This window comes from Limanda limanda, chromosome 17 (genome assembly GCF_963576545.1).
Source record: "Limanda limanda chromosome 17, fLimLim1.1, whole genome shotgun sequence".
NCBI lineage: Eukaryota > Metazoa > Chordata > Actinopteri > Pleuronectiformes > Pleuronectidae > Limanda > Limanda limanda.
The window spans coordinates 23722611-23743222 of NC_083652.1; the positions used below are offsets into that span (position 1 = coordinate 23722611).

General features: G+C 39.8%; 2 protein-coding genes across 2 annotated transcripts; one reads left to right on the forward strand and one right to left on the reverse strand.

The window, feature by feature from the left end:
- Positions 1 to 9748: 9748 nt before the first annotated feature.
- Positions 9749 to 13317, reverse strand: tnfsf14 (TNF superfamily member 14). The gene is made up of 4 exons (XM_061090523.1): positions 13051 to 13317; positions 10909 to 10942; positions 10743 to 10817; positions 9749 to 10572 (listed from the first exon to the last, which is right to left on the reverse strand). The coding sequence occupies exons 1-4, from the start codon at positions 13243 to 13245 to the stop codon at positions 10181 to 10183; spliced, it is 696 nt and encodes a 231-aa protein (XP_060946506.1). The 5' UTR covers positions 13246 to 13317; the 3' UTR covers positions 9749 to 10180.
- A 2869-nt stretch (positions 13318 to 16186) lies between these two features.
- LOC133023476 (transmembrane emp24 domain-containing protein 1-like) lies at positions 16187 to 18940 on the forward strand. The gene is made up of 4 exons (XM_061090514.1): positions 16187 to 16515; positions 17987 to 18084; positions 18379 to 18559; positions 18652 to 18940. Exons 1-4 carry the CDS (start codon positions 16321 to 16323, stop codon positions 18868 to 18870), a joined length of 693 nt encoding a protein of 230 aa, XP_060946497.1. The 5' UTR covers positions 16187 to 16320; the 3' UTR covers positions 18871 to 18940.
- Positions 18941 to 20612: the final 1672 nt, after the last annotated feature.

A 20612-nucleotide genomic window follows, 5' to 3' on the forward strand; every position in this document is an offset into this window, starting at 1 on the left:
GTCAACTTGTAAAAGTATAATTAATAAGACTGCAGTACTTCCCCATGAGTGCCTATTATCATTTATTATCATTTATTATTCCATTAATATTATTCCAGTCTGTCTGATATCTGCAACATAGCCCAGCAAATAGATTTTTCCACAGTATTGACTCCTCTGCTGTTTGAATGTCTGCCAGTTCACTACAGACCGCAGAGACCAAACTGAACACACACTATTCCCTCAGGAAACGTGTGAGAAGTTTATGAAATGTTGTGAAATACACGTTGTTGCTGTTGTTGTTGTTGTTGTTGTTGTTTTTAAATCAATCAGTTGGCTTAATGCAGGTCTGTTGGTTTCTCATTGATCAGCTCACTGTGTGTTAGACTGGAGGTTTCCTGCCCCCTGGTGTAGAGACAGAGGCAAAGCTGCCTCAATATGAAGAAAATATTTCACAGCTTGTCAACTGCTGTTTCCCGCACATTAATGAATGAAAACAAATATTTTCATTGTTGGTTCATCGATTAATTAAAGATCCTTAAAATGTATAAATATCCCTTACAAAGGACCGGTACAAAGAACAAATACAAATCTCCAGTCTTGTTGACAATAATAATAACTGTTCACAGAAAAAAGTTAAATGCTAAAGAATTTTCCAGCTTCTCCAATATAAATATTTGCTGATTATATGACTTATGAGATACTTAGACATTTTATGGATCTAACAATAAATTGAGTTTATCCACTAACGAGAATAATCATAATCCACCACTATTCATATTTAACAAGCTAGCAAAATTAATCTTTTGCATTTTTGTTTTTGCTTTCACAACTTGCCTTTCTTTCATTTTTCTTTCTATATTGTTCTGTTTCTTTGTTTCTTTGTTTCTTTGTTTCAAATTCTTCATGCAGAGATACTTTATATTGAGATACCAAACAAACATGGTGGTGGTACTTGTTAAAATGTAAAAGAGTAAAAAAACAAAAAATGCCTATTCGAGAATTTGAATAAGGGAATGAATTTGTCGTTCAGTTTAAAGTCAAACTTGCAATGGAAAAGGGAGAAAGAAAACATTACCATCAAGAATCTGAAAATAGAAACTCTCCTGGATATTTTGCAATAGAATAAAAAAACAATCCACTTTATTCTCTCATTTCCATTTACCTTTGTAATTGTATGCATTTGTGTATTGCCCTCCCACAAAGAAATACCTCCATGCAACAAACACATACTGAAATTGTAATGCAAGCAAAACGATGCCACATAAAAGAACATAGATTTAAATCGACTTTTGGAGTTAAGAGAAGTTAGTTTAGACCTTAAATTTAGGTTTCTGATTTTCTTGTCCTGATGCAAGACTGAGAAAATATCTACGTGTAGTAACCATAACAAAAACAGGAAAGTGACTCAGGGAAAAGAAGAAGTTGCTTTCCCCCATTGCAGTCTGTAGACACACCAAAGATACATTTGTACTATTGTTATTTCTAAAGATGACCTTTAAGAAGCCTGGGATTTTTGAGGGTTTTTTTTTTACTCTGTAAAGGAAAGTCCTGCCCTGAGGTTATTAATGTGTGATCTCTGTATGTGGCTGCACATTCACAGCAAGTGGAACTTGTCTATTTGATCTGTTAACAGTTTAAAAATATGAGATTCGGTTCCAAAAATATTCAACAATCTTGATTTGACTAATAAATCAAGTCGATCAAAACAAATAACTTTTGTTTTGTTTTGCTATATGATGTGTGTGTGTGGCACAATTTTTAAATAACAAAACAATTGAAAAACAACACATTTGATGTCAACTCTTCACCAGGATAATGTACTTGATAAAAGTATTAAAAATGAAAATAATAAAATGAATAAAACAAAATACACATTCTATCAGGGGTTTTTTTTTAATTTATTTTTTAATGAGATATGTTTTTTTAATGAAAACTTATCTCGGAATTTCCAAGATAATTACATCAGAAAAACATAACTTTTTTTTTCAAGTGAATCCAATACGCTTCCGTAGTTTGTGTGTCTCGTCTTAACTTTGGGAAAACTTGTATTACATTTATTGCGCATCATTGATTACCATCCACTAGATGGCAGTAAATCATCATTTAAAAGAGAGGGAGCGTAGTGATTATACTGTAGGTCACACTCACAGTAGTAATTGAAGAGTGTCACAATGGTTTTGTGTCATTGCCCTCAGGAAAATTCCAATCTGATTTTCCATCCTTCATCGATGTGGCGAGTCAGCCTCTCCACTATTAATTTAGCCCGGTAGTGTATCCGTCCTCCACTCCCACGCAAATAACGCTGACAACAATAAGGCCATTTCGAAATATTAGTAACACTGGGTTTCCTCTTTGTCTCTTGAATGAAAACATGATTCACCCAGAGTCACGCCACTTTTCTTCTGAAAGTGCAGACGCAAACTACATGTGACTGAGACGTGTTTTTATGTTTTTCTTATGAATTTCTCACTCTAAACGTACGTGCCTGGACACTGCTGACTCTCAAATATCGAACTGCTCTTTAGATTTTCCAGTCAGATTCGAATAATTTCTTCTGTCTGTCATTATATTTCACAAAAATACAATCCTACTGTGCGAAGTCTGGGCATGTTGTTTGACATCGCCTGACCTCAACTTTCCCATTCAGATAGTTCCCCTGTAAGGCAGGTATTCACTCTGATGACTCATACCTGAAACAAAGCGCATCTTGTTTTGCTGCTATAAAACTTTCCCAGAGCAAAGTACAAACAGAGAAAGTGAAACTGACCTGAATTTGTATAAATATATAGAAATATAGACCCAGGTGGGATTTTTTTGATGAGGCGCACACATAAACAAACGTTTCCTTCCAGCCTGTGAAGCTCTTGCGGTCAGGTGACTGACATTACTGAGGAATAAGTGCAACCGATGGTTTACAACATATTGCAGACTAAGCTAAAAAAGCAGTACACACATGAGTAATTACATCATAGTAATATAATTTACACAGTAAGGGTTTTTTCCATGGGCTTGACTCAAGGAAGAACCCATGACCTTTTTGTGCAGATCCAGACCAGGGGGCAGATTTTTTTTATTTTCAATATTACACATTCTGTAACTTTTAGGAAAATAAAGAACATTAACCAGGAAACATGGAAGTTAAAAAAAGCAAAAGCAGTGACTTTCAGTTTTAACACAAAACATAATGTAAAAAGAGAATGTCATGGATCATAAAGTGCCACATATTTTTGCATAAAAAAGAAGGAACTGAATGATTCATTTGTAAAGAATCCATGTCAAGGTTCGCCTTTCCTTCCTTCTATCCCTGGTAGTGAGTTCTGTTCCTCCTTTTCTTGTCTGAGTGTTGCTGAGTAAAGCGAGAGAAGGGCCGGCCCCGAGACGCAGATACAATCTGGGCTGGCCGTGTTTTCCCTCTGCAACATACAGGGAAAGTACCATCTGTATTCCTCTTTTGTTGTATAGATACTCAGAACAGAGCAGAAAGCAGTCATACACCCGAACGTCCTCATCACATGCACACACCGAGCTCAGGAAGCAACACACACACTGTCTTGGTGCACATCAGAGGAAACTGCAGGACCTGTGCAGGCGGTTCGACGGCTCTGTACGTTTGTCTTCGTGTCGCTCTGTCACCGTCGGTCTCACCATGCCACAGCGTACCCAGCACTGCCTGGTCCACGTCCTGCTGCTGTGGACCATCGTCCTGTCAATCATGCAAGTGGCGTGCATCATCTTCTACTTCACAGTTGGACGTCAGGTGAGACAGACGGAATTCATTGAATTTTAAGGTTGTGAACTTGTATAACAGCTTTTAAAAGCCTGTTTTGAATGAGTAGCACAGAGGACGAACGTGAGCCCTGCTGTGGTAGAACTCAGTTCCCCGAGCAGTGCACCTGTTCTTTCTTGTGGTTTTGATAGTAGCAGCTGGTGAGAAAAATTCAGCCTGTGCTCCACAGCTGCTCACCGACCTCCGTCATCGGCATTTTACATGAATCACACCTAGAAGATACAAAAACAACAAAGTACAAACGGTACTTTTTTATTCTATAAGTTCCAAAAGACAATTCAGAGAGAGTGAGCTGCCTTATTGCTTCTCCTTGGGTCAAAGTTCCTTTGCCAGAAATCACAACCCTCTTGTCACCTCCGTTGTGAGCTTATTTTGTGTTTCTGTTTCCCATAGAGGAAAATACAAATCCAGTCAAATGACACGCCGTCGATAAGAAAACCACAGCTTTAGAGTTTTGTGCTTTCATCTGTCGACCTGTGGCGTCATCGCCCCGTTCGTGGAAACGCATCTTTAATGTGCTGTTGCCTCTTTGTTTTCTTTCTGCAGATTGACTTGCTTCATTCTGTGCTCACTCTTAAAGGGATAGATCACCCAAAGATGAAAATTCACTCATGATTTGCTCGCCAGGATGCCGATGGAGGTGTGGGTGAAGTGTTGAGAGAACGAAAGACTAGAAATATGGTTAATGGTAAAACAAAAGCATGGTGTAAAGGACACCGCTTCGGGTCAAGTATGAATCTCGGGGCTTGTGGACACTTGGAAGGAACCACACGAGCAGAATGGAGCCTTTTCAGTTTCTTCTAAGTTTTTTTTACGTTGAAGAATTGTTCTCCATTGACTTCAATTGTCGATTTGGCTGCAGCACTGTTTTCCTCTGTCGCTCCAGACGTGTTCCGTGGACTCAAACACTTCACCCACCCCTCCATTGGCATATAATGAGTGAATTTTTATTTTGGGGATAAATATCCCTTTAAGATGAAGGCACTTGTCTCCTGGCCTGTTGAAACACTCTTTCATGCATGTTGCTGAACAGTGGGTCATCGACCACATTTGCTGTACAAATTTTGAGATTAATGTTGTTCCTTTTCCAACAGTATTCCTCCGACACTGACTTTGGAAAAGGGAAAATGCTCACCTTTTATACTAAAGGTAAAGTTGTTTTTTATAACCGCAAGTTTTTCCACAGCAGTGGGTGATTCACTCAGCACAGGATTTTCAAAATACAATTCTGAGAAAACACATGCACAGCTAATAGCAGCTTTTCTGTTGCCCACAGACGGCGCTTACTGGTCGGCCAAGAATAAGGACCCGAACCTGGTCTCAGACGGAATCAACATGACCATACAGAGGGACGGTTACTACTTCCTAAATCTCCAGGTGACACTGAGCTCCTGTGAAAAAGAGCACAAAGTGACTCTGAATTGTGAAAAAAAACCCATCCTGCAGGGTTTGATTCACACAACAAGCAGCTCGGGCCTCCTGCCGTGCAGCACGGGCCTCCTGGCCAAGGTGGAGGCGCTGTCTGCCGGATGGGACCTGGAGGTCGTCATTGACCCTAAACCCGAGCTAGGCATTAACGACTCGGAGTCTGCAACTCACCTCGATATCATCTACATGCTCAAGCCCTAGATGCAGCTCTGATACAAGACATCTGTTCTAAACCGTTGGCATGTTGCTGGTCCAGCCCGACAGGAGCCAATGACCCCGGTCAAAGTTAATTTATTGTTCTCTTGTTACCAAACAGACGCCTCAGAGCGGTGACAGAGATTGATCGAAAGGACTGAATTCAAAATGCTCCCCAACTGAATTTAAAAATGATTCAATGTCATATTATCTCGGCCGATAAGGTAATCATGCCGTGCAAGCAGCTCCGGGATCGGTCCTGGGTTGACGAGATCACTACGACTTCTTTTCAAATTCACACTTAAAAGGTCAGCTGTGTAGTATTTTAGATATTTAACAATATGAAGTAAACTGTAGGTACAAGGGGATTTTTTTACTTTTATAATATATTATAACATATCAGAGAAGCAAAGATGGATTGTTCTCATTGCTCCTTAAACAAAGGAGCACGTTACATTTGAACGTGTCTTACTAGGCTGTTTATTAGAATGTATTTCTTTGTTGGAGTTTAATGTGTGTATTTATCTCCATGAATGTATTGTTCTGAAGTGCAACATCTGGCAGAGAAACTAACTTTTGAAGCCAGACTGTGTTATTTACACAAATCATATTCAGCTTATTGCTAATTTATTTCTTGATATGTTTTAACTATGTTAATTATATATTTATGTTTGTATGTATTTATGTACAGTATATGTAGGGGTATACAACCACATTCTTTGGACAGGTGTGTCACTGTGTAGCATACATACACTGTATGTACAGTGTTTTCTTTATTAATTGTTGCAATAAAATATTTAAAATTGTGCAAGCTCAACCATTTAGCTGGTAAGTGTTCAAGAAGATAGAAATGTCAGTGTGGAATGCTTGTTTCTTTTCATTATAATGAATTCATTTATTTATTAATCATGTTAAAACAATAAACACAATTACATTCATTCATATTGTTTTTTCATCATCTCTATTGAAAATGAAAAGTGAAATGACTTGACAGAACGAACCTGATTCTCCTTCACTACTCTGACCGCACACCGTGAATCCTGAAATCAAAAGTCATGGTGGTGTATGTGAAAGGTTTCATATTTAACGGTTTTTATTTGGTTTTGTCAAAGAGTTTCAGTTGTTACACCTGACAGTGTTTGTACATCGTTCAGAAAAAATATTGCATTTATTCTGGAAACGTTGTATTTTTGTATTTTTCCATCTGATAAAAAAAAAAACTGCAATTAAAAAATATACAAATTAGAAGCTATCTTTTCTTCATTGTGTTTCTTATCTTCCATGTGTTTCAAAAGCACTGTTGTGGAGCTAAACGTGAATGAACCTTACGTTGATTAATAAGTGCTTTTGACTGAGTCATTTTCAAGACCCTGGATAAAAAGTGAAAGTGAGAGGTCAGGAGTTGACAGCGGGACCCCGCAGACACACGGGACCCCCCCCCCTGCTGAGTGCTGTCGAGGAATATGCCCTCCGCAGTCTGACAGAGCAAAATAGAAACTCTTCATACAAACATGCTGAAGCATTTCTTCAGATTTCCCTCCCAACAGTAGAGATAAATCATGAAAAGGTCATTGGAACATGTTATAAGTCATCACAGCCCATACACATATTTTCCAAGTTACTGAGGTTTCATCTGAGAACTCTTTTCCAAACCTCAGCTTCTCAGTCTCATTTCTCTCCCCACACGCTGCACCAGGGAGATGTCCAAGATGTTGAATTTGAATGCAGATAGCACAGATACACAGTCATCACCCACTCTGTCTCCTTTATCAGAGGCATTCGCATGGGCTGGTGTGTTCCTGCCTTGGCTTTCCACTGCCTGATGTCTAGGCGGACGTGCTGTGTATCCACGTGAAGATGTGTGTCAGCTACTGTGAAATCCCTTATCGCCTCTTTACCATAATGTTCACCTCAGCGTCACCGACACAGACATGTGGGCCGCCATTGTTTCTCAGTGGTTGTCGGTAAATAACAAAATTAAAAAGATCTTACTGAATGCAAGATATCTAAAAGATGGGTTTTGTAGGGAAGAGCAATGCTGACGATAATAATGATAATAATAAATACAATAATAATAACCTTTATTTGCATAGCACCCTTCAAAACATGAAGGTAAACAACAGAAAACGATTAAAGGCTATTTGAATATCACACAGCATTGGACAATATTAGAGCCCAAATTTAAGAATACAAATGTTACAGATTAGGAAAGAGTCAAAACTTATTAAAAAAGTACCTTATTTTTTTTTTTGAACTTCTTTCTATTTCCTTTTGTCAAATACAGTAATACAGAACATTGTTTTTAACATGAAATTAGGTATCACGGGTTCAAGTCTTAGGTTACTGGGGTTAACTGTCCATGTATGTCTCGGGTCCAGGCCATCATGATCCAAATATATCAAAATCAAGTTACAGATTAACAATGTCCACAGACACAATACATTTCACATAACATTACATCAAGACATTATTCTGAAATAGTATGACCTGCATATGTCCATTGCTTAAAAGGGAAAACAAAGGGAAAACAAAAGCAATATATATATATATATTTTGCTCATATCAGATGGATATTTTGCTTATATCTGATGGAGCAAAAAATAAATAAAAATATATATAAGGGTTAGGGTTAAAATACTTTATAATAGCCAAGAAATTCTAAAATCGTACTTGGATTAAAAATAACCCAAGCTGAAGATGAAAGGTCCTGAGTTTGCACAAGTTGAGAGATTCGGAAGAGGATAAAGAGTTTTCACCTCAACTCAAAATTACACTACAAATAATTCAGCCTGTGAGCGAAAGGTTTGAAATTCTCTAGTTTTTAAAAATGATTCCCTCCATCACAGTTTCCAGACGCTTCACACACGCATCAGACCTCCGCTGCTCTCGACTGGATCCAGACACAAGGGGACAGCATTCAGCCGTCTACCATCACCTCCCTCCTTCACTTCTGATTGGCTGGAACATTCTACCACATGTAGTCACCACATGTTGCTCACTGTGAAATAAAGGCCCCACAGTGGAAGAGCTAGTGCTTTCTTTCCACAGATTCTGATGCGATACGACGGATTTGGTTTTCCTAAAGGAACAAACGTTTGTTTCGTAAATAGAACCGTGAATAACTGGTCTCAGCTTCACACTGGTGCTGTCCCGGCCCAAAGCAGCTCCCCCTCTTTTGCCACCTCAGCCTCTCACGCTTCAAAATGGAAGCTGATGGTTCACAGATACATGAGAAAGTACATGAACGCCACCGAACAAAGAAATCTAAGTCAAGGTCAACCAACGACAGAGAGACTGACTTCTGCAAAGCTCCGGCCTGTAGCTCCAGGCCTGAGCTGCAGCACAGTTTCCTCACACATTAGTTGGTTGGAAAGTGAGTCAGGTAATCTGCTGCACCCCCCCCCCCCACACCCCACTCCACCCCCCCCGAATCCCCACCGCCACTTCCTCCGCCAGTTTACAAACACACAACTCTGTGGGTGTTTTTTTCTTTCAAAGCGGCTTCTTCGAACAGACACACAGCTGAAGGGAAAGTGCAACAGCGGGTGACAAATAATAATACAGAAAGTGACGGGGGCTTTTGCACAAGGACCCGTCGACACGCTGGTGATGACTTGAAAAAGGCAAATCTGTGGAATAGACGATAAATAAAGTGTGCTGATCGGAATATTAATAAATAACAATGGGCAACTTTGTTTCTATCGCGCCTTAAAAACAGTTGCAAGGCGCCTCTTTGCACGTGGATTGATTTTGGGATTTACGACATTTAAATCTCTGATCTCAAGGGATTCAAAGTTCTTCCACGTGAAACAGAGTCGGATCATGTAGCGATCTGAGAGAGATCAATTCAATCTTAGATTTTCTTAAGATAAATATATTTGGAGTGTCAGAGTCCTAATCAAAAGAGTCAAACGGCTGCACTGCAAAACCAATGTCTCTGCATGTGCAGCCAAACCAACCCCAATTAAGATTAAGATTAAGATACATTTATTTGTCCCAAACACATGCACAGGCATGCACAAGCACACTCATGCAAGGAGGGAAATGGAACCTCTGCTTTTAACCCATCTGGTGCAGGACACACAAAGAGCAATATATAAATTCACTGTTATGCGTCACTCTGGCATTTAAAGAAAGTCTTCTCCACACATCGTGTCATGTGGTCGGACTGAGTGGGTGAAGCTTCGCTGCTACTGAGCAGAAGCTCCTGCCTCACCTGACACGGCAGGAAGTGAGTTCACTTCACCGCGGAAAGAATGACCCGAAGAAAGACCCGAGGAAACTAGCAGACCTTTTCGATGATTATCTGTTTATTTCCTTATTCTCTAAACATTATTGTACAAAAATACAACATCATTCAAGCAGGAATAATAAATAAATGGTGCGAAAGTGCGAGATACAGCAAGGAGCTTTGGAGGAAAATGTGTTAATTGAGTTTCTTTAACATACATGATGAGACATTTTTAGAAATTAATTTAAATTATGTACATTCTTACTCCGAACCTTTGGCTTCGTGGAAATTGAGTGAGATTAAGTCTCGATGCAATACATTACAAGTCCTTTTTCCCAATTTCTCTATAGTCATTGGGAACAGAAAGTAAAAAGAAGATCTGACAACACATGAGAGAAATGCACGATACATTTCTGCATAACGCAGACAAACAGGTAATGAGGGGAGAGTCCCAGAATCGCCTTATATGTACAAAGTTGTTCCGGTGACAGAGTAAAACTGAGAGTGATGAGTCAAAGCTTATCAATTTGTAATGATGATGAGGATCTGTCTGATATTTAAATCATATATGCACCAAAGTAGTTCTCAAAGGACTTGTGTTGCTGGATTTTCGAGGTGTTGCTGACTTTCACGAACAGAGCATCGTCTTTGTAGAGGTGGAACACTCCGCCCAGGTAACTGTTGGATCGTCCTTTGCTCTTTCTCGAGGAGTATTTCCTGGACCTCTGGAGGATCATACTTTTCCCAGGATACATTCCAGTATTCATCTCGACAGAGTGGTAAAATGTTCCCTTTTCCAAGAAGAAAACCTTTGAATAGACATAGTAATAACCCTCCTTCTGAATGATAAGGCTTCTATCACTGTCACTGTAGCCCATTTCATGGAGGATGGGCTCTGCAATCATGCTCCATGCCAAGATCTGCTGTCCATGAACTACGTCGTTTCCACCTGGGAAAAAAACATGGACAATGTGAACTTTGATTATTTCAAAACAGACATTATAAATAACCATAAAGAGACATTTGACTCAAACATGATGATTTGAATACTCACCCCTGTGCAAACTGAGACAAACAAGACACTTTGGATAATGGTTAAGACAAAGACAATGGTCTCACCTGTCAGATGTGCAACTGGTTTGGAAGGAAGAACATCATAACTGGGCCTTTTGGTGGTAGAAGTAACATCGTCACCTGTGGGAGGACCAGACACAATGTCTCTAATGTGAACTAAATATACAAAGTACAAATAAAAGTGCTTTGAGGGAAAACAGCAGGGACATACCTCCGGTGATCCTGGAGGACGAAGCTGAGGCGGCCTGCAACGCAAAGACACAGGATTTAACTCTTGGTCGTGTGTTTGTTTGTGAGCATGAACATCCAGATTCTGTCCCCACTGATGGACAGGTGACAGAGTAGAATGCAAAATAATATAATCTCACCAAACATAAGCATATACATACTTTGGGTTATACATACACACACACACACACATTTGGTGAATAAATGGAGAAAACAAAAGATCACTACTTAGATTTTATGATGTGCAACCTTTTGATAGATAGATAGATAGATAGATAGATAGATAGATAGATAGATAGATAGATAGATAGATAGATAGATAGATAGATAGATAGATAGATAGATAGATAGATAGATAGATAGATAGATAGATAGATAGATAGATAGATAGATAGATAGATAGATAGATAGATAGATAGATAGATAGATAGATAGATAGATAGATAGATAGATAGATAGATAGATAGATAGATAGATAGATATAGAGATTGATAGATAGATAGATAGATAGATAGATAGATAGATAGATAGATAGATAGATAGATAGATAGATAGATAGATAGATAGATAGATAGATAGATTGATAGATAGATAGATAGATAGATAGATAGATAGATAGATAGATAGATAGATAGATAGATAGATAGATAGATAGATAGATAGATAGATAGATAGATAGATAGATAGATAGATAGATAGATAGATAGATAGATAGATAGATAGATAGATAGATGATATATAAATAGATAGATAGATAGATAGATAGATAGATAGATAGATAGATAGATAGATAGATAGATAGATAGATAGATAGATAGATAGATAGATAGATAGATAGATAGATAGATAGATAGATAGATAGATAGATAGATAGATAGATAGATAGATAGATAGATAGATAGATAGATAGATAGATAGATAGATAGATAGATAGATAGATAGATAGATAGATAGATAGATAGATAGATAGATAGATAGATAGATAGATAGATAGATAGATAGATAGATAGATAGATAGATAGATAGATAGATAGATAGATAGATAAAGTCTAAGTTGTGTTGATCCACCTTTTGCTCTTCTATGGTTTGAAATGTATGTGTAACAGTGCAGGTCTCTGGTAACAAGGTAGACGACATTTGTGTCACAGGAAGTAGACCACTTCCTTTTCTACACTGCCCCACATATGAAGAGTAGATTCATGTGCATACTTGCAAAATATTGCCAGGCTCAGAACAAACACCCCCCCCCCCCCCCAGCCCCGTGACTGCTGTCCTCAGACTCAGCATCAGACATGCAGGAAACTGAGTCACACACAGAGATACAGTGACCATAATGAGAGACCATGTCTGTATGCAATCGCCCCGGGGGGGGGTCAGCGGGCTTTAATATACTTCTCCATCTCCACTCGTCCCTCTTCCCGATAATAGTGGAATAAATGCACTGTCAGCAGTTGAGGTGGAAAAACATTAATTCATAAGGTTGGAGTAAATGTCAGTTTGAGTTCTGTCACGAGGGCTCACGAAATGTTGTGTAAAGAGAGGAAGGGTCCGAGCAAAGTTACGTCTTTATTAAAATAAACAGATTTTTTTAAGCTTCACCATAAATCCGTCACGACGCTGTGGGAGAATTTTATCAAAACCTGACTTTTGGACAAAAGTAATTTTCACGTTGATTATGGAACAGAGACTTTCCTATAACAAATTACTCTGTTAAATACATAGATTTAAAATTTATGTAGTAAGTGTCCTTGCATTTCTATCCTGTAAGTTAAATTTTGTTAATAAAACTCGTTTACATTTTACAGAACATCACAAACACATATTTCATGACATTTATGTTTAAAGCTCACGTATTTAAATGTTTTTCTCATTAACGTTTGACCTCAGTAGTTTTTTACATTTGTATATCAGAACAAAGTTTGATACACAAGAGTCAAGAAATTAAAGAATTTCAGTTTTGTAGGAAAAAAACGGTGAAAAGGCATTTTAAAATAATTAAAAGTTGAATTGTCAAAAGGGCAGTAAATCTGAATGAGACCTTTTAAAGCCAGTGATATTCAAAATATGCCGGAAATAATTTGTGACCTCCAATAATTAAATGAGACTTTACAAAGTTCATACTCACAGGTTCGAGAAAGTAGAGGCGGTAGATGAAGCAGGCTTCGATGGTCATGCCGCACAACGCCACGCTCACCAGCAGGAACAGGAGGGTCTGCGCCGCCCCGGCTCGCCGCGGCCTCTGACCCAGCCGGGGGAGGACAGGAGGCCGGTTGGCTCGGCTGTCCACCACGTACACATTGGGATTCTCGTGCTTGACCATACCTGCGATGCTCTGTCTGTAACTGAAGACAATGGACCGAGTGTGAAAAAGGCCTCGAGAAGCTGTCAGAGGTTGTTGCTTCACAGAGGGCCGTGGAGAGAGAGAGAGAGAGAGAGAGAGAGAGAGAGAGAGAGAGAGAGAGAGAAGTGTGAAGAGGCAGCAGAATGGGTGGGCTCACTTGTGATTGGTTCAAGTCAACACGGCTCACCAGTAGTCAGATGAAAAACAAACTCAGATATAGAAATCTGGAGACGTGTCAGCGAGACCACTTTCCTCTCGGAGGAGATCCACCGGTCTGCATCAGCAACATGGAAACCAGGCTGAGGTCGACTTTCCCTCTTGCAGCTGCAGAACCTGACACACGACCAGGTAATCAACCCCCCCCGCCCCCAATCAGACCCCCCCACTCTACTGTAGCAATGTTGAAATATCTCCATTCACACTTCCTCTCTCACTCCCACACACGTGCAGTGATTTCTCTCATGCCGTCTAATGACTAAAAGTGAGATCTAAGATGTTAAAGGTTCAGTTTGTAGAATCTGGTGCAGCCTTCCCTTCCCTGCGTGAGAGAGAACCTGTGGAGGCCTTCAGTTGTCATCAAAACTCAAAAGGTCTTAAGTTTGTCCAGACTGGGCTACTGTAAAAAAAAAAACTAGGCGGCCTCCGTATAGAGGAACCACTTCTGATTTATATTTAAATATAAAGGGCCCATTCCGGGGAAGAGAGAAAACAACAATTTGTACAGATAGGATAAAACAAACAAATGAATACATCACCCTGATTATTAGGGCCCGAGCACCGAAACGGTGTGAGGCCCTATTGAAATTGAAAAGATTATTATTATTATTATTTTTTTTTTTTTTTTTTTTTTTATTTTCCGACTATTGAAGCAGTTTTTTGAGGGCTTCAACGTGCTCAAAAACTTGCTAAACGTTGCAATACATTAGAAAGTGGTGAAAATTTACGTATTCTTGAGTATTTGGAAATTGGCGTGGCCAGATGGCTCAACAGCGCCACCAGGACCGCAGCCCCTAGGTTTCCACATGACCGATTTTCACCAAAATCGGGAAACAGGTGTATCGTGACTAATCATAGAAAAAAATCCTCTTGGAGCATTATGAAAAACGCAACAGGAAGTCCGCCATTTTGGATTTAGTGGCCATTTTGGCCATATTCCACGTTTTTACTTTGATGTACTTGTCATAGGGCTTTCATTTGATGTTGAATTTCTGCCAATAGATCCCTTTCACCTAAATCTTACAGATTTTTTTAAGCTTCACCATAAATCCGTCACAACACTGTGGGAGAATTTTATCAAAACCTGACTTTTGGACAAAAGAAATTTTCACGTTGATTATGGAACAGAGACTTTTCCTATAACAAATTCTTTCTTACAGGGAGACTTTGGACCCACGTGGGCTCAGACGTGTACTTTGGGTCATTCAGGGTCATTCTTGGTGAGAGGATGAGGATGGAGTCCAGTTCCTGAACTTTGAGGTGACATTTAATCGAGATCTGACTGTATTAATGAAGATGCAGCAAGGAAGTACACGCTCACACAGACAAATCAAAAGTTAAACCGATCCAGGAACCAGAGGGCCGGGGGTTCGACCCCTGGCTGCTCATGACACAAGCTGCAGGTCCCACTGTTGGAGAGGGAGAAGGGAGGAGCTGGTTTGTGTCGGACAACAAATACGTTTATAAGAGTTCAACCACATATAGCAAAAGGTAGAAGTACGAAATGAGACTGATCAGATAAATAACTTAGTTTAATTATACCGCACACGTGCCAGGCTGATTTGGAAGTAGACTTCAGGGCTTTATAAAGACCCCAGGGGCTGCTATAGTTAAATACCATTACAGTTTTCTTACATAGATATTAAAAACCTAAATATCCAGAATCTCTGTCACTGATGTAACCACTTCCATGTCAAGCTTTCTGTCTGTTCTGACACCAACAGCGCCATCTAAAGGATGAAACAGGACATGACAAGCCAAAAATCCTCTTCTGCTTGATCAGGAAAGGAACAGGTACAAACCATCGTGGCCCATCGTCCCCCGGGTGTAAACAAAGCTTTCAAAGTTCTATAAAAACACTTTGCTCAATAAGTTCAGAGAGAGACTGATATTCCTGTGTTCAGGACCTCTCTGACTACCTACATACTGAATATCAAACATTTTTACTGTAGAGATTAGGAGATTTTTCAAAGTAAAGTCCGACATTTGTACAATCAAATCAGTTCATTTCTGGATATTTCAAAGTTCTATTCCACAGTGAAAATGTTGGACTTTACTTTGAAATTCAGTAAATATGTTTGATATTCAGTATGTAGGTAGTCAGAGAGGTCCTGAACACAGGAATATCAGTCTCTCTCTGAACTTATTGAGTTGACTTAACTAAAGTGATTTTATAGAACTTTGAAATATCCAGAAATGAACTGCTTTGATTGTTGTTGGACTTTACTTTGAAAAATCTCTTAATCTATACAGTAAAAATGTTTGATATTCAGTATGTAGGTAGTCAGATATGTCCTGAACACAGGAATATCAGTCTCTCTCTGAACTTATTAAGCAATTTTTTTTACAGTACCTTGAAGTATCCTGAAATGATCTATTCCACATTGAAAATGTTGGACTTTACATTGAAAAATCTCCAAATCTATACAGTAAATATGTTTGATATTCAGTATGTAGGTGGTCAAGGAGGTCCTGAACACAGGAATATCAGTCTCTCTCTGAACTTATTGAGTAAAGTGTTTTTACAGTACTTTGAAGTTTCCTGAAATGATCTTTTCCACAGTGAAAATGTTGGACTTTACTTTCCCGTCCCCTTTCTGGGCGGTTTGGATGTGTTTACCATAAGTGTCAGTATATGAGTGCAGTAGAATTTCTGTGTCGCCTGGCTTGACCTATAGATAGATAGATAGTGGCTGCACTCACTGAGCTGTGAGAGGTGTCTGCAGCCGTCACAGTACGAGAGGAAGCAGTTTCATACAGGGAGTGGAATGGTTTGGTTGTAAAAACACAGGAGAAGAAAGGTGCTGAAGAAGGAGGTGGGAGTGGAGTGCATGGACGATGCAGGTCGACCGAAGGAGGATGAGTGTGTCTGCACAGATCTGTTTGCTAACATGCTTCACTCTCACCGGACACTTGACTTTGGCTTTGGGTTCAAATCAAGACGTGGAATTAACCTTTCTGTTACCGGCCGGCAGCACCGAGTGTTTCTACCAAACCACCGCCGGTAACGACACCATGGAAGTGGAATATCAGGTGAATCTAATTTTCTTCTGTTCTCTCTGATCTGTCTTCCACGGTGACATGTTGTGGTTGAGGTTTTGATTAAGCTGGAAGAAGCTTTGTGAATCGTGTCTAACTGGAAAACAAGAGGACAGGTTCTGGACTTTGGTCTTGTCGGCAGAGAGATACAAAACCCTATCACCGGAGATAAGGAAGAAGGAGAAAAACAAAAGAGATATCCCTTCACTTCTCCACATTCTGCCAATATCATGTTTTTAAAGAATTTCTCATCCAGTAGGAACGAGATGTACGTCAAAGATGATAATATCAACCAAAATAGATAATGATCATCAAAATTGAATCTCCAATAAATACTTTTTTACGACAAAGCATGAATGTTGTCATCAGTTTTATTTTCTAAACAAACAGCTTCAAGTGCTAAAGGTCAATACTGGAGTCATTCACAACTTGTTGGCCTTCACACATTTCTACGGGTGTGACCTTTGCATTGTTTCACCTCATCACCCCTTCACGCCACACTGCGCCCTCTGGTGGCTGTGGCACAGTGCGTGTGCACGGAGGAGGTGCGTGCACGTGGAGGCCTCCTCCTGTAACTCCTGTTACCTTGAACGCTGCTCCTTGATGTGAAGCTGCACGACCCAACACAATGTTTTGTGAATGACAAAAAAAAAAATAAGGACCAAAAGAGAAACTTTGACATAATATGTAAAAAATAATAATACAGAACTAGGCTCAGAAGGTCAAGTGTGAGCGGTGAAATAAAGTATTTCCAGACACAGGTACCTCAACTATCATATTCATATCTCTGTGATGTGTTATTGCTGCTGACTGGACTATCTGAGCTTTAATTTGAATTTCAAACAGCGGCTGTTTGTGTAGTGTAATTACAGATTTGAGCCGTGAGCTGATTGTTTGGAATGAAAATGCCAAGATAACTTTGAATTGTGGGTCACTGGAAAATTCTGCATGACCTCTGAGCTTTAAAAAAAAAACAGCTATAAACCCATTTAGTCAAACTGACCTTTGTCTCACCTTTGTGCATTGTGGTGAATGAAACCATACACTTTTTATTGTCCTTTTGTTGCATAATATTTATTGTTGATTACAACTTTTATGGTGTCATCACCTTCGCCATGGTGCGTTCACTTGTCTGTTTTTATGCAGGATTAAACTAAAACTATGGTCACATATTAACATAACTCAGTGGAAGGATGTGGTGTGGGTCAGTGGAGGAATCCTCTCAGTTCTGGTGTGGAGCTGAACCAGGGGACGGCAACAACACGTTCTTATAACATTTTACACTGTTTTTCCAGGCAAATCTTCATGACTCTTGATGAAAAAAATCAGGCAGATTTAAAGGACTAATGTCTATAAACGTGTGAAACTTGATGCAGCTTGATTGAAGGGAACTGTTTGGCCTTGGCGGAGGTTAACGTTCTACTGATTTCCATTTCACCTTTATTATTTACTCACTGTCCTCCAGGTGATAGCCGGGTCCGGTCTGAACGTTGGTTTCGCCCTCATCTCACCCAGCGGACACCGGCTGGTCTCTGACTTCATGCAATCTGAAGGCATCCACACGTGGGTCACCTCAATGCTTTCCAGCAACCGCCTCCTGGTGGTGGGATGCTCAGTCCCTGTAATAGGACAACTCTTTATTTGTATTGAAAACTGATCATCCAGAAAATGGGAAGCAAGCATTAAAGTAGCACTTGAGAGTTTATTAAAATATTTGATTTCCTATCTCGTAAATGTGTCATAAGACATTTTAAAAAACATTTAATAGACTCTTCTGTTGTGTTGTGTCTTAATAATGAATCAAACAATGCTGTCGAGAGCAAATCCCCTCTATAACACCTTCTGTCTTTCCTGCAGGACGACTCCCACAGAGAATGGAGATTACCGGCTGTGTTTCGACAACAGCTTCAGTAAAATGTCGGTGAAGATTGTGTTCTTTGGGGTGAGCGTCAGTTCCGAAGGAGGAAGTAGAGACCGGGTGGAGTGGGAGGACATGGCCCCCGACAGCCTGGTGGAGTACCACCTGGAGGACATCAGGGTGAGAGGGAAACACAGGGAGCTTGGGTTTCCCCTTCAGACCTAGTATCATCTCCCACTTCTCTTTCATCTGTTCTGTTCTTCCTCTCCCAGGCCACGATGGACTCCGTGTACCAGCGGCTGGAGAGGAGCCGACAGGTCCAGGCCTCGCTGCGGGCCTTCGAGGCCAGAGACCGCTTCCTCCTGGAGGACAACCTGTGGCGAGTGACCTTCTGGTCCTGCCTCAACCTGCTGGTCATGCTCACAGTCGCCGCCTCTCAGATCTACACCCTGCAGCGTCTGTTCGACAGCAACAAGCGGACGTGCACCTAGTCCCCACTAGGGTTGCAAAATTCCGGGAATATTCAAAGTTGGAAACTTTCCATGGGAATTAACGGGAATAAACAGGAATTAACGGGAATAAACTGGAAATGTTGTGGGTAATTTATACTAACTGTATTTACCTTGTCATATACAGACATAAATATAAACATTTTGTTGTGTCATAGGCTGATTTGAGCCCTGAGGAAACTTTGGGCACTTGACTATATGCTTCTGCATCGTTGTGTCATTCTTAACATAGGTCTTTGCACAGTATTTGCAAATGTACACAGCCTTTCCTTCTACATTGGATGAGGTGAAATGTCTCCACACATGAGAGAGTGCACGTGGCATTGTTCTGTAGAATAAGATGAGAAAAAAGTTTGTAAAAAAACACTAATGCAATGCCAGAGATATAAATAGTTAGCCAAACAATTGGAATCGTCTGTAAACATATTTTACAATTGATGGATAAATGAATGGAAATAGGCTAGATGAACAGATGAACAATCCTCAATCAGCATGCTAATATATTTTCCCAGTAATATCATGGAAACTTACCTGACTAGTCCTTCACTCTACAGCAGGCCTCAGTAGCCCTGCTGTAGAGTGAAGCATGCTGGGAGTTATCTGTGCATGTGATGGAGGAATGCACAGTGGAGGGTTGAAACTCAACGTTCCATACATCTTTAAAATAGAGTTTTGAATGATGTTTTTATTGCTCAGCGTTTAATTTGCGTATTTTTTTTGTTTTTTTTCAAAATTCCCGAGCTCAACTTCCCATGGAAACTTTCCGGAAATTTACCGGAAACTTTCCGCCCCTTTGCAACCCTAGTCGCCACACAGCTGTTTCACTGACCTCCAGCTCACTGCTCTCACACTGGAGAGCTGGACCTTCAATTGACATGTGAGCTGAACTTAAAGGGATAAAGTGATTCATCATGCACTGAGGAACTTTTTAAATTACTGCCAGAGATATTGCTTATGTTTTGAAAGTTTGGTCCAGTCGTACCAACACCTGAATCTCTGCCTCTGAAACAAATCGAAGACTGTGCAGAAAGATGGACGACACATCTCCACTTCCTCCCACCATCCAGAAATTAATCCAAAATAACCCGCAAATGAGAGCTGCCATCTACTGCGGACGATGATCAAGAGTTCACTCCATTTTAATAGCAACAAATAAACCTTAAAATGTCAGAAACCCACTTATTACATGTGTGCTTTCGGCTTTTTTAAAATTAGTTTTTTGTCCCATCCACACTGATGGAGGCAGAGTTTATGATCTATATTGTTCCAGTCACAAAGGTGCTATCAACAATACACACAGGTACTTGAAGCACTGATATTTGTTGATAATGTAATCGGTGAAGCTCTTAACCCAAACCTTTTGTCACTGAATGTTTTTATTGAATTTCAGATCTTACAATTTACATTACTAGAACCTATATGACAAAGCAAATAAACACCAGCTCCTGACCGAGATCTTGTTCTTTGGACTTAGCATTAGGCTGTTTAAAAAGACAAAAATAAACAATGTCACTGATCAATTTCTCCACTTGGATGTTAAACAACCAGAAAAATCTTGCTGACAAGTTACTTTTTTCAATTCCTTGCCATTATTTGGATGCACTGTCATTTATCTCAAGTTGTTTGCAGTAAAAAAACTGAAAAAAACTCAGTGGACAAGACCTATTGTGTATTCAGATCACAAATATTGTTTCCTCTCTCGCCCTGATGGGAATCAATGGGAC

Excerpts from the sequence above, each read along its gene's own strand:
- LOC133023476 (XM_061090514.1), top strand. The coding sequence starts at position 16,321 with ATGCAGGTCGACCGAAGGAGGATGAGTGTGTCTGCACAGATCTGTTTG. Across the intron at positions 16,516-17,986 it reads CCATGGAAGTGGAATATCAG|GTGATAGCCGGGTCCGGTCT; the intron begins GTGAATCTAATT and ends ACTGTCCTCCAG. Across the intron at positions 18,560-18,651 it reads ACCACCTGGAGGACATCAGG|GCCACGATGGACTCCGTGTA; the intron begins GTGAGAGGGAAA and ends TTCCTCTCCCAG.
- tnfsf14 (XM_061090523.1), bottom strand. The coding sequence starts at position 13,245 with ATGGTCAAGCACGAGAATCCCAATGTGTACGTGGTGGACAGCCGAGCC. Across the intron at positions 10,818-10,908 it reads GTCCTCCAGGATCACCGGAG|GTGACGATGTTACTTCTACC; the intron begins GTATGTCCCTGC and ends GTCCTCCCACAG. Across the intron at positions 10,573-10,742 it reads ACCAGTTGCACATCTGACAG|GTGGAAACGACGTAGTTCAT; the intron begins GTGAGACCATTG and ends TTTTTTTCCCAG.